Consider the following 14,973-nt stretch of genomic DNA (forward strand, 5'->3'; position numbering starts at 1 on the left):
TCTCTAGGAGCAGCAAAGACCTCCAGGGAGCAGAATGAGGCACTACCCACAGACAACTGAAATGCCACATCACTTTCTTCAGGGCAGTTCCCTCCCTGCTTGTGGTACTTGGGTCTTTGCAGTAAAGTTTCCCTTTCTGCTTAAATCTAGTCAATATTCCATGCTGCTGAGTCTGAGGTGAGATATATTCATGTTTGGTTACTGGTATTGTAATTGTTTTAAGTTTCCTGGAAAACATTTGGCAATATGTATTAAGAATGTGAAAAATGTCTATATCTGTGTATCTAGTTGTACCTCTTCTAGGAGTGTATCATGTGTAATTTATCAGATTCATATACTTGAATGTTCATCACAGTGCAATTTATGATACTAAAAAAATCAGAAAACAAGCTAGAAGATCCAATTTGGGGACTAGCTAACTATATTAGGATATGTCAGTATTTTGTAATGTTATACAATTATTTAAATGTTTTAGAAAAAATATTTAATGTAGTGACAATCTACACTAATAAAAGAGAAAAATGGTAATTGGCGTACGACGATACCCTTTTCATTGGCTAATCAGAGCTATATGCAAATTAACTGCCAACTAAGATTGGCAGTTAACTGCCAACAAGATGGCAATTAATTTGCATATGTAGGCACAATGCAGGGAGGCGAAAGGGAAAGCAGGAAGAAGCCCCCTGCCACTGACAGTGATTGGCAACCCAGGGGGAAGCTAAGAGCTGGGGGGCAGGGCAAAGGTGGCCCTGGGGCCGCCTTTGCCCTGCCCCCCAGCCATGATTGGAGAATCAGGTGCCTTTTCCACCCTGGCCAGTGATAGCAGGAAGTAGGGGTGGAGCCAGCGATGGGAGCTGGGCACGGTCGAAGCTGGCAGTCGCAGGAGCTAGGGGCCCCTTGCCTGGGCCTAAAGCAGAGCCCACGATCGCGGGGCCGCTGCAGCTGTGGGTCCCCGCTGCCCAGGCCGAACGCCTCAGCCAGAGGCATCCTGCAGGGGCAGGGGCGGAGCCCGTGTGATCGCGGCGCCCCCCGCTGCCACTGCAGGTCCCCGATGCCCAGGCCAGACGCCTAGGCCAGAGGCATCAGGCCTGGGCTGGGGGCAGAACCAGTGGTGGGGGGAAATGAGGGTCCCCTGCCCAGGCCTGACGCCTCTGTCAGAGGCGTCAGGCCTGGGCAAGGGGCCGATCCTGCGATTGGAGGGTGATGGGGGTCAACGCCTGAGGGTTCCCAGTATGTGAGAGGGGGCAGGCTGGGCTGAGGGACACTCCCCCCCGCCCCACACCCAGTGCACGAATTTCGTGCACCGGGCCCCTAGTCTACTATGTTAGGACATTAAGTGCAAAATCTGTATACAAAATACTATACACATTATGACTCCAATATCATGATTTATATATGTATGTGTATATAATGAATACAAAAAAGTAAAAGAAAATGCACCCAAGGGTTAAAAATGGTAATTTTTGAGTGAAATATCTATACATGACTTATTTGTATGCTTGTCTATATCTTATAAATTTCCTACAGTGATCATGTATGTAATTAGGAAAATCCTATTATTGAAAATGTGTAAAATAATGTATTATTTTAGTGTTATAAGGAATGAGTTTTTTCTTTGTTACATAAAAAACTTTGGAAAGTTCAAAATGAAGTATTTATTCCATGCTGTTCAGTGGAATGAAATGTATTCCTTATCATTTCAATGACAGGATATAACATCCTATAACCAACAGTACTAATCCATCAGCTGTATCAAAATGTAAGTGGAAATATGTTTGTACTTATTCATAGTTGTTTTAAAAATAAATCAGCATTCCTTTTAAGAAATGAAGATGAAATACATTACAATAAAATTATTTTATTTTAATGTAAATATAAGTTTACCAGATTTTAATAAAGTAACAATTTAGAGATATAGATGTACGTATGCATATGTAGGGAGAATATATCCTTTTTAAAGCAGTAAGGCATACTTTATGATATAATATTTTTACCAGAAGTAAAATGTATATAATTCTCAGATATGAAATGAAAGTAATGACTAGAAAGACACTATGACCTGGGACAAGAGTTAACATCTTTACAAGTAGTTTAACTTTTATAAGTGACTTTAGTAACATCATTATACAAATAAGCCATTTAGCTGGCGTGTTTTGGCAGGGTGAATCAGTAAGACACTGGTTGAATTTCACAAGTTTCTAAAACTTTACAACCACTGCTTAGCAAGTCTTTGTAGTAAATGTGATGTGTGATAACAGGTACAAGTGAACCACAGTTGCTAATGGCTAAGCACAAAAGCTTTATTGCCCTTTGGACACTGGGGAGAGCAAGTTTGAGCTCTGATCTCCTGCTGCTCTTCTAAAAGTTTAACATATTCTAAACACCATTAAGTGGAAATAAAAAATAACAGAACAAGAGCAGATTGGGGAGATGGCATTTCCACCAGTAAAATGTTTCCAAATCAATGCAGTTATTCAGTTTCTGACATTGGCCTTTGAGCAGCCATCATCTATCTTATGCAAAATGTGACAAACATGGCTTTGCTTCATTTTGTTGCAAAGGAAACTTTTTGTTCAGAGCTTTAGAAAAGTCAATTCAGTCCACGTAATTCACTTTCTTCTTAAGTTTCTGAAAAGTAGCTAATGCTTATTTGGTAGAGACGTGCTGTAGAGGAATGCTTCTCTTGCTCCTTTTTCCACAAGATTACGTCACAGACAGGTTTCAAGTGTGTTACTCAACCTCAACACACAGGGCAGGCTTCTTGGTGGAGGAGTTTCCATGATCAGAGGGGCGGTAGGAAAGCATGCTCATTTTTGTGGATAGACTTGAGTGGGAGTTGGCCTTTGGGGGCATGTATTTCAGAAGCTGGAGAAAATATTTTTTAAATTTTTCCCCAAGAAAGCCATAGAAGAGAGGATTAAGGCAATTGTTAAAATAAGCTATGCAAATAGTGATGGGCATGGCGGTGTCGACAATATCTATGATTTTACAGTCATGTATGATGCCCAGATGAATCAGAACATCCAAGAAAGTGAATATTTGATGGGGAACCCACGAGAAGAAAAAGGAAAGCACAATTGCCATAATTATCTTGAAAATATCATCATTTCTTGGCTTGTTCTTCTGAATTTCATACGCCTTCTTTAGGGCTTTCCAAATAAGAGTATAACTTGTAAGAATGACCAGAAAAGGAAGCAAGAAACCCAGTATATTCTTGGTTAGGCCCAGCCCTACGGGGAGGGTTGAATTTTTGAATTCGTAATGGAAAGCACAAACTGTGATATTGGTGTTTTCAATGAAAAATGCATTTCGGTGGATTATAGTTGGCAAACTGGTCAAGGCAGCCAGCAGCCAAATAGTGATGCAAGTGACTTTGGCCACAAGCATTGTGCGCCGAAGGCGGGACTTCATTGGATGAACAATAGCCAGGTAGCGATCAATGCTTAGACATGTGAGTAGAAACACACTGGCATAAAGGTTGAAACTGATACTGGCTGAAGCGATCTTACATAGGTAATTGCCAAAGGGCCAACGGTATTCCATAGCAGTGTAGACGGCCCACAGTGGCAAAGTCAGTAAAAAGCATAAGTCAGCCAGTGCCAAATTCAAAAGAAAAACACTGGCCACAGTCTTCACTTTCATGTAAAAGTAAATGACAATCACCACCAAGCTGTTTCCAAATATTCCCACCACAAAGATGATGCTATATAAAGTAGGGATCATGACAAATATGTAATTGTGCCGTCCAGATTTGGGACAGTCATCTTGGATTCTTTTAATACCATCTTCAGTGGAAGAATTGAGGATCATTTTGACCTCCTGAGTTAATTAATCTCAGATACTAATGCCAAATGCTCCTGGAAAAAAATAAAAAGGGAAAGATAAAAATGGATTAACTTTCAGTTATAAATGAGTATTTTTAGTTATCAATCATAAGTACAGTAACTCAACTTTGGTTTTAGGGAAAAAAACCTAAATCATATTTTCTTGACAAAAACTGAACTAATAAAGTCTAGATTGAATATTCAAGTTAATTTTGAGAGCATATTGCTTTTCGGGGAAGTGATAATATCCTCTAGACCAGCGGTTCTCAACCTGTTTCACAGGGGTCACCTAAGAACATCGGAAAACACATATATAATTACATATTGTTTTTGTGATTAATCACTACGCTTTAATTATATTCAATTTGTAACAATGAAATTGGGGTCACCACAACATAAAGAACTGTATTAAAGGGTCGTGGCATTAGGAAGGTTGAGAACCACTGCTCTAGACAAATAGAAGTAGGGTTCTATGTGAATAAAATGATCTAGATGCTTTGTGTGTTGTTTTTTTTTCTAGAAGTAAATCCTAGCTTTCAAATTTATTTAAAAACAATCTGAATCTCAGAAAACACTACTGAATTAAATTAGTCATTCAGAAAGACTTGAGTTTTTCTTGAGGTAAGCAAGGCCAATTAATTTGTCTTTAATCTCAGAAGTGTGACATACCTGTACTTATTTTTTAAACAATTTATTTCATCTCATAATTTTTTCTTAGGTATAAAAGTAATCATCATCCCCCCTTGAATGGTCAGAAGAGCTGTCTCTAGGCTTAACAGGAATTGGTGATTGTGGAAATTGATGTAAGAGGGGAGAAGAGGGAGGGAGTAGTATTCTTCCCATTATTTTTCAGGCCACTACAGGCAGTACCCACATTCTTTAACTTCCAACTCAGTCTTGCATAGGTTCTGAATTTCCTAACTTTTGTATCTGCCAGCCATTTCTGAAATTAACTTTAAGATTAACCATCTGTATAACAAGGATGACAAATGACTAAATTAAATCAGGATTGTCAACATGCCTTTTGTGGGGGCTTGAGATAGTAGCAGTTTTTTAGGATTCTGGGAGGAATCAGATGCTCAGAAAAGGACTCTATAAAGACTTCTGCAAATATTTGCTCCAATATTTTATGAAATCAACAATTATGCTATCCATTCATGTGATTTAGAAAATCATTCTATTCAGACCTACATAAGAGTCCATCAGAAGACCCTTGGGAGAAAGGCTGATGATGCTGTGAGGGTAACATCACAGGAGGTGGCACAGGCATGCTCTGTGGAGAAGGTCAGCATTGGGCACAGGCAAGGTTGGCCAGGCAGAGCAGTGGTACTGGGTCAAGATCCTATTGCTACACCAGGAGCAGGTCCCTGGGTGAGCATGGCTACACAGTTCTCTTACCGCAAAGTGTGCTGGGCAAGATGAGGGACAGGAATGAGACATTACTAGTCTGCCCAGGATAGCTCTGTGTGCCATCCAGGAGAGCTGAACACTAAGGCAGTATGTATCTGGGTGCAAAGTGTTGTTGTAGAAAAGATGAGTGAAGATTTTAAGAGACAACACTGGGACGAAAGGGGTTCTTAAGTGGCTACTTTGTCTCTCCCATAGAGGCAGTTATTTTCCCTATCCAAGTTTCTGGTTCCATAACCTCATTAACTTCTCCTTTTCACTTAGCCTTATGCAATCTAAATCCCCCTTTTCCCTTTTCATTCATAAGGGCTTTGCATTCACAAACAGGCAAATGGTCACCTCCACTGTGGAGCCTTCCTAACTTTTCTGGGCAATTGGCTGTTCCATTTTGAGTGGCTCTGGTATTTTGGATGCAGGTTTTGACACTCCATGATGATGATCTGTTAATAATGTCTTCTCCACTGGTTTGTCAAGGGTAGGGCCTACCAGCGTAGGCCCTGGCACATTCCAGGAGGCATGTGCTAAATGTTTGATGAAGAAGAGAGTGAGTGCACAAATTAGTGAATGAATAGCATATAACCTAAAAGATAATAGTATAGAGTACTGAGACTAATTTCTATGGGGCTAATGAAATCAATTTACATTCTGCTTCCCAAAGAATCTCATAGAAAATATTCAAAGACGACCTGGGCTTTACCTTGGATGAGAAACCTAATCTAAAACCAAACCCAAACCAAACCAAACCAAAACACACACACAACAACAATAACAAAAAGCCCTTAGAACTTTTAGAAATCTATAGTTTACCAAACAAAAGATGAAAAGAAAGAATAATTTCAAAGAAACTAGGGCCAGGCTCTCAGGGAGGTAGGACCCATTTCCTCCTCACCCAGAAGTATTTCCTTACACTTTGCTGATTTTCAGTTCATTTTATTATAATTATTAAAATTATACCAAATTAGAAATATAAATTCATTTTAGTAAACAAATATTCTCTATTAAACATTAAATGCTACATTAAAGGTTCATGTGCTAGCAATCATTTATTCTTAATGTGGATTAATTTACTTATTTGCTTTCCTAACATCTAGTTGAGATTAGTTGGATTTTGCCTAGGAAAACATTGGAAATGTCAAGGTTAAAGAATCTCAAAGATTAAAAGCAGCTTGGGTGAACTCTATAACTGAAATCAGGGTAGGGGTAATTATTTGCTTCAGCTTGGGCACAAAAGATAGGAAGAAATAAACTTGATGCCCTGAGCTTGGGTGCCCTGAGCTTGGGTGCTCTCCTCTTTCTTTTTTCCTCTCTTGGCCCTACTTTGAGGGCACACAACTCAGGCTGAGTTCATTAATTCTGTGTCTAGAGTGAGTGGAATTTTATTGACTAGGCTGGAACTGTAACCATCCTATATAATAAAAGGCTAATATGCAAATCAACCAAACAATGAAACGACCAGTTGCTATGATCCGCACTGACCACCAGGGGGCAGACACTCAATGCAGGAGCTGCTCCCTGGTGGTCAGTGTGCTCAGCCAGAAGCTGAGCTCATGGCTGGCAAGTGCAGTGCTGGTGGTGGGAGCCTCTCCTGCCTCTGTGGCAGTGCTAAGGATGTCCAACTGATAGCTTAGGTCCACTCCCTGTGGGCTCCCGGACTGGGAGAGGGCACAGGCCAGGCTGAGGTACCTCCCTCCTCCAAGTGCATGGATTTCATGCACCAGGCCTCTAGTCACTTATAAAAGAATTTCCCTGGGAAAAAGTTTGTGTTTGAGTGGAATAATTTATAAACATAGCTTTGGACCCCAGTCTGAGGTCAGCTTCTCCTTCAGTTCTCATCAATCCAGATGGACTGATATTTAATATGTGAATGGCTGTTCTGAGCAGTGAGGGGAGCATCCCTGGAGATTTTGATGAGGATTTTTAATTTTAATGAGTTTTTACTTGAGAAACTCTGGACATAGCATTGAACATATTAATTAGAAGAGAAGTTTACATAAATGTGACTTTACTCACCCAGCACATAATAGGTGTTCAGTGAATATAAGATGATGAATGAATAACTGCCCACTGAAGTTTACATAAATGTTTATATAAGTAATGACCAGGCTTCCTACTTAGTAAGGAAACAAGTTGCCTTATACTTAGGGGTGGAGGAAAGAGGAGATGAATTTTGAGTGATGGAAACAGCAGAGGGAAATAGCAGGAAGAAAGGCAGAGAAGCAGAAAATGCATATAGTGCTTTCAGTGGGCAGTTATTCATTCATCATCTTATATTCACTGAACACCTACTATGTGCTGGGTGAATAAAGTCACATTCTCCATCATTTGAGTCTAGCTGGATGCATAGGAGCCTTAAACACAGAATTATCCAATGTGTTGAATATTTAACCATATGAGGCTTATGGAATGCTCTGTATTTACTATTGACCCAACCTGGTGGTGGGGGCCAGGGGTGTGGTGAGGGATGCTTCCCACAGAAGATGGTACTTGGACTTCAGAGGATGTATGGCAAACAGAGTGGTTAGAACTTAAAGGCAACCAGCTGGCCAGCCAAGGTGGAGTAGAGAGTGTGCCATCATTTTAACTTTTCCCTTCTTAAAAATGCCTGCAGCAGCATCTATGGGAAATAGCTCTTGCAATTTAAAGATATTGCACAGTCCTCTGGGCAAGGGTTTGGGGTGTGATGTGCACTGGATGGGAAGGTGACATAGGCCCTACTCATCTAAGAAACAAGAAAAATCATTCTCTGGTCTGCACAGTTTTTTGTTTGTTTTTGTGGTTGTTGCAGTGGTTGTATTTTTAGCATAATCATTTGTAGTGATTGCCCATTTCTTTTTTTCTTCCTTCTTTGAACTGTTGGCCCCCTCCACCCATTTCTCCCACTGATTGGCTTCCCTAGCTGAAGGCTCTCAGGAAAGAGGCTAAAATGGAAGTCATGATTGGAAGCCATCTTAGGTTGATGCTAATGGTGGGGAAAAGTGGCTTCTTTTCTCTTTGAAGCTGAAAGGATGCTGTGTTGGTGAGCTGAGGGAGAGAGATGTGTTCTACTAGGAAACAAATTTGTGAGTCCTAGAAAACAGCTACATTTTGTTCATCCTGTTTCTTCTCCCAGTCTGGGATAGGCAAGTAGGGTACTAATAAAAACACAGGAGGGTCCACTTCTTCCTCTTTTGGGTCTCACCATAGCTTTTACCCATTTTCTCTTGAAGGAAAGAAGATAGGATTTGGAGGCAAAGTACTTGTAATGGAATCTTCCTTTGTCACTTACAAATGTCACCCCATATATCTCTGAACATGAGTCTCATTTTCCTCATCTATAAGAAATAGGAACAGTGATCCCAATGCACATGATGGTTGCAGGGATTAAATGAGGTAATATGAAAGCACTGGGCATATCTTTTAAATAGTGTTTAATAAATGTGTTTTATTGGAATTGTTGCTGTTATTTTTTGAATGCAAGACAAATGCTGATTCAGCTATGGGTCAAGAAAGCATGAGCGATTTTTAAAAAGGGGGTTTGTTATTTATAAACTCTTTCTCTTGCCATTAAAAGGCTAAAAATACAAAGCTGTTGTTCTTTCAAAGTATGAGTAAAAAATAATCATAAGCAGCTGAATAAATTTGCAATGAGTCAGGTGGGAACTTTCAGTCTGCTGCAAACACAAGGTTGGCTCACCGTGGCCACACCACCCACTGCTTGCTTTTGGAGGAGTTACCTGGAATTTCTTGACAGCTTCTCTGGCTTTTAAAAACAAGCATAAGGAAGGAGACATAAAAAAAATTCTAAGAATATTTCCTCAAGACTTTTGATTAGAATATCAATACCTTCTTCAGCTTTTAGGCAAGCCAAAAACCAATCTAATTAAATTGTTCATTACAAGCTCCTTTTTTTTAAATGAGGTTGCAATCTAAAGAAAAAAAATACCCATAGTTTTCTATGATAATAAGGAGAAAACTAAAAGACAAAGTAATTATATTTTGGAATAATCTTCTATCAAAGTATCTTTCTTAAATTCAAAAAGAATAGGGGAGTGTTTGGAAGTCATTTGCTTATAGTGCTAGAAAGCTCAATAAACCATCCCATTCAATTCATTCTCTTTATTGCTCTTGTTTTATAATTCAGACTTTAGAAAGCAACTGCTTCTGCTCCTGTGTTCCCAGTCCTCCCCCCCCCCCCAATCCCCGCCGCCACCCCCCCCCTCAACCCCCGCCCTGCCTGCCCCAAGTAATGAATGAGGCATTCTACAGGCAACAATTGCTAGCCACTATCTATTTGTGAATTGATTAAATCATAAAAGTTAACACTAAAATTTTTAGGGTTTCTACTCCCTACCCCCCAAATATACTTGGTCTTATTTTTAAACCTTCTGTTCTTATTTTATGAGGTCTATTTCTATCCTGATTTCCTTAAACATTTTGAACATTTGTATGTTAGGAGGCCCTATCCAATTGCTTTATTATTTGTGGTTTCTTCAGGGACAAATTCTATTTGTTTTATCTGTGGAGGCCTTTCTTTTTCAACAAATGAAAATGGTGGCACCTATGGACTCTCTCAGTCAACGGCAGCTGCTCTATCCACCTTCGAAGCCATTCTAGTTTGCTTCTTTGAAACCAAATAAGCAGCAGAAACCACTCATCTCATTTCAATTTCAATTTTAAGGGGTATGAGGAAAGCTATTGGGCAGAAAAGGAAGCACTAATTTATATTATAACATTTATATGCATTTTGAGTTTTATGTTAGAGATTATAGACCACATGGCAATTTATTTCAGATTAAAGTTTTTAATATTACATAAATCACATAATAAATTTTAAATGAAGCTAGAAGAATTAAGTATTCAATATATTTTATGTGTTTCCCCAAACTGCCCAATGTCCTGATTGCAGTAGGTCTTGAATGATAGTACACTAAGTAGTCCTGCATAGTATGTAAGGAGACCAGTTCTGATTTTGGCTTTCCCACTCCTTAGCTAGGTGAACTTGACCAGTCCCTAAGCTTCTCGAGACCTGTGCGTCCTCAAGGAGCTCGTACACGCTTAAAGAAATCTCTCAGCACTGAGATTTCATTATCTTTCTTTTGAATAGGAATACATCTTTTGAAGACAAGGGTAATAGTGGTGTGACAAGTAGAAATGACCTGATAAGTCATTAAATCAGCCAATTATCTGTCTATTATCTATATAAATATTAATGCCACAATGATTTGATAATTAAATATAAGAAATATTTTTATTAAAAATGAAATGAAAATAATTTTACTTTTTAATGAACTCCACATAAGTTAATTATATTATAGTGATGGTGTTCTCCCCCACCCCCATTTAAAAATTTAACTTTACTCAAATGAATGTTTTCCTGGCACAGCATTTGTATAGTTACTGTGACCCTTAGTTGATGAGGTCAAGGTTATAGGTTTGGACTCTATCTAGATTAGCTGGTTTCACTCCATTTATGGGAAAAGACTGTGAGTCTTTTGGGTATCCCCTTTGTTATTCATTGGTAATACTAAGTGACAGAGTAAAGGCAGATTGGTTCATGACTGTACATCAAAATGAAAAGCATACACTGCAATCTACACTAATAAAAGAGAAACATGCAAATTGGTGTCACTCTGGTACGCCCACCAGCCAATCAGGGTGACTATGCAAATTAACCCAACAAAGATGGCGGTTAATTTGCATACACAGGTGTGGAGTGAAGACTGAAGACTGGATACTGCAGAGGCTTGCCTTCTCCGGCCAGAGGGGAGAACCCAAGCCTCGTTGCAGCCGGAGGGGAAAAGCCTAGCCTCGAGACCTGGCTTCTCCACTGCGGCTGGACCAAAGGCCTAGGCCCCGGGTGCTGGAGAAAAACCGGTGCTGGCAGACAGGGGAAGGAAGGCCTATTGTGTGAATCTTTGTGCAAAGGGCTTCTATTTAGACACTAAGATGACATCATTGTATGAAAAAGGTGGCACAATATGTTATTGTTAAAATAACTCCTACAATATGAACCTATTCTCAGATTCTTTGTAGGGAAAATAAACTTTTTAAAGTTCAGCAATCAGTTAAGGTGGTTCAGTTGCCCAGATAAAACATAGACATGAAGGTAGAGAATTATAAAAGAACTACTGGCCCAGTGCACAAAAATTTGTGCTCTCAGGGGGGAAGGGGGAGTCCCTCAGCCTGGCCTGTGCCCTCTCCCAATCTGGGACCCCTCGGGAGATAATGACCTGCTGGCTTAGGCCCGCTCCCGGGTGGCAGAGGGCAGGCCCAATCCCTAGGTGCAGCCCCTGGTCGGGCTCAGAGCAGGGTCGATTGGGGAGTTGGGGCACTGCCCCCTGTCATGCACAGAGCAGGGCGGATTGGGAGGTTGTGATGCCACCCTCAGTCACGCTCAGGGTAGGGCCGATTGGGGGGTTGGGGCACTGCCCCCTGTCACACTCAAGGCAGGGTCAATGGGGAGGTTGCGGCACCACCCCCTGTCACGCACAGAGCAGGGTCAATCAGGGGGTTGGGGCGCTGCCCCCTGTCATGCACAGAGCAGGGCCCATCAGGGGGGTTGGGGCTCTGTACCCTGTCACGCACAGAGCAGGGCCAATCAGGGGGTTGGGGCGCTGCCCCCTGTCATGCACAGAGCAGGGCCCATCAGGGGGGTTGGGGCTCTGTACCCTGTCACGCACAGAGCAGGGTCAATCAGGGGGTTGGGGAGCTCCACCCTGTCATGCACAAAGCAGGGCCCATCAGGGGGGTTGGGCGCTGCCCCCTGTCACACTGATCCTGGTGCCAGCAGGCCTCGTGGGTCCACTGATCCCGGTGCTGGGAGGCATATTACCCTTTTACTATATAGGATAGAGGCCTGGTGCACGGGTGGGTGCCGGCTGGTTTACCCTGAAGGGTGTCCTGGATCAGGGTGGGGGTCCCCACTGGGGTGCCTGGCCAGCCTGGCTGAGGGGATGATGGCTGTTTGCAGCTGGTCACACCCCCTTCAGGGTGGGGGTCCCCACTGGGGTGCCTGGCCAGTCTGGGTGGGGGGCTGAGGGCTGTTTTCAGGCTGGCGGGTGACTGAAGCTCCCAACCACTCCTTTTTTTCTTTTTCTTTTTTATTCTGGGCCAGCTTTAGCTCTGGCTCTGGCTCTTAGGCCTCGCTGCTGAAAGCAGGTATCTGGTTTGTTTGGGTTCTATAATCGAAACACAGTATCAACTCCAGCTCTGAGATCCCGGCTGGCTGAAAGCAGGTTTCTGGGGTTTTGTTTAGCTTCTATATTTGTTACAATGTTTCAAACTGCAAGCTCAGAGGCCGGCAAGGCTGGCGGGGAACGTTAGAGTCCTCCGTCACTGAAGCAAGCAAGTCTCATGTTCACTTCCAGCTGCCTGGCTGCCGGCTGCCATCTTGGCTGGCAGTTAATTTGCATATCTTGCTGATTAGCCAATGGGAAGGGTAGTGGTCGTACACTAATTACCATGTTTCTCTTTTATTAGATAGGATGTTATAATAATCTTATTTAGAATACTATTTTGAATTATTATATTAAGTTAATGTTCTGAAGAGCTAAATGGACTTTTGTTCTAAGAAAATGAATTCTGTAAGGGTAATTTTATTTGATTTATTTATAATTACATTTTTTTCATATAGTTTTGTACATATTACATTCTTTGCTTTTTTATTTTTTATACTAAAGTGCTGTAAACACTGAGAAACAGCAGAACAGCCAGATAGAGAATGCACTGGACTAGTGTCCTGTTGAAATGTCTGCTCATTCTAACCAGTGCACATCATGTGCAGGTAACTTGATCTCTTATTTTGATATCCTTTAAATATTAAGAAAAATGTTTAGAATGAGAATAACAACACTTGTTCTCACCTCTATTTCATAGAATGTTAAAGGTAAAAAAGTGAGGTCTTTGAAAAACATAAAAGTACTGAAAATACATTCTTTCTACAATGCAAGAGTAAATAAAATGAATTTAATGAGAGAAAATTCAGAACTTCAAATGACTAATAAAATTTTTTCACTCAAAAATTCAGATAAAAAATTGGGTTGATACAACTGACATATAAGTATTACATTAGTTTCAGGTGCACAACATAATAATTTGATATTCATATATATTGTGAAGTGACCACAATAAGTCTAGTTAACATCCATCACATACACAGATTTTTTCTTATGTTGAAAACTTTTAAGATCTACTTTCTTAGCAATACTCAAATATATAATACAGTATTATTAACTATAGTCACCATGCTGTACATCACCCAGCACTTATTTATTTTATAACTGGAAGCTTGTATCTTTTGATTCTCCTTTATACCTTTTTATTCCTTTTGTATCTTTTGACTCATCCATTTTGCTTGTTACCCGTGCCCCCTGCCTCCCCTCTAGTGACCACCAATCTGTTCTCTGTATTTATGAACAGTAGACATATTTTCATTTTTATAATCTATTGCTTTTATTTCAGAATAATGAGGCACTTGATTAATGTCAAAAGAAAGGTAAAACTGTAGATATTGTATAGCTTCTACATTTAATATTTATGACAGCAATTGTTTGTGTACAAAGTGGGGCCCTCAGGCTAAATCTGGCCAACAGACATATTTTCTTTAAAACAAAAATTTATATAGTTTTATTGGTTACAGAGAGAAAGAGAGAGGGAGAGAGAGGTAGAAACATCCATGATGAGAGAATCACTGATCAGCACACCCAGGCATGTGACCTGACCAGGAATTAAACTGTGACCTCCTGGTTCATAGGTTGACACTCAACAACTGAGTCACAGTGGTTGGGCCAGATATATTTTCTTTGGCCCAAATGCATTTAGAGCTTTGGAATTTTAATCCTCTATAGATCACTACTCCTCACCACTCTATGTTTCCCAATGCTTTAGGTAAGTGCTTTTTAGAAAAAATCTAATGTAAGGCACATGTAATTTAAATTTCCCTTGTAGCTACATTAAAAGTTAAAAAGAAACAGGTGAAATTAATTTGAATAATATATTTTATTTAACCCTATATTTCAATATGTAGTCAATATAAGATTATTGATATTTTCCATTCTTTTTTTTAATACCAAATCTTCAAAACGCAGAGTATAACCTGTGTTTCCAGCATATCTCAGTTGAAACTAGCCACACTTCAAGTGCCCACCCACCACTTGGGGCCACCTCATTGGACATGCAACATTAGGTGCTTGAGTCACATACCCAGCCCTTCTAGCAACAGGAGCATTACCATCACCTGGGAATTCCTTAGGAACACAAGTCTCAGGCCCCATCCCAGACCCACTAAATCAGAGACCCTGTGGGTGGGGTACAGCAATCTGTGGTGCTAGAAGTGGAACAGCTAAAAAGTACCAGAAAGAGATGGAAGGCTCAGAGAGGGAGGCTGACAGGCACTGCTCATAAGCAACTTGGACAGGACCATTTTGCCAGCTCTAACCATTCTCTTGAATGCCTATATAATTTTAAAACATTAAATTATGTAAATGATATTACACCACTGATTGTAACAAAGACTCTAGACCAGCTGTGGGCAAACTACGGCCTGCGGGCCGGATCCGGCCTGTTTGAAATGAATAAAACTAAAAAAATAAAAGACCGTACCCTTTTATGTAATGATGTTTACTTTGAATTTATATTAGTTCACACAAACACTCCATCCATGCTTTTCTTCTGGCCCTCCGGTCCAGTTTTTAAGAATCCATTGTGGCCCTCGAGTCAAAAAGTTTGCCCACCCCTGCTCTAGACCATTCTATTTCCTATTTAT

At 40.6% G+C, this 14,973-nt stretch overlaps 1 protein-coding gene across 2 annotated transcripts in view; it reads right to left on the minus strand.

The window, feature by feature from the left end:
* Positions 1–1,836: 1,836 nt before the first annotated feature.
* The window catches only part of AGTR1 (angiotensin II receptor type 1), a 50,566-nt gene continuing 37,429 nt past the window's right edge, over positions 1,837–14,973 (minus strand). For both annotated transcript variants that reach the window (XM_059688201.1, XM_059688200.1), the window contains one exon: positions 1,837–3,857. In XM_059688201.1, coding sequence (XP_059544184.1) covers positions 2,731–3,810 — 1,080 coding nt within the window. In that variant the 5' untranslated portion in view covers positions 3,811–3,857 and the 3' untranslated portion in view covers positions 1,837–2,730. The remainder of the gene's footprint in view (positions 3,858–14,973) is intronic.

Source organism: Myotis daubentonii, chromosome 3 (assembly GCF_963259705.1).
Source record: "Myotis daubentonii chromosome 3, mMyoDau2.1, whole genome shotgun sequence".
Taxonomy (NCBI): Eukaryota; Metazoa; Chordata; class Mammalia; order Chiroptera; family Vespertilionidae; genus Myotis; species Myotis daubentonii.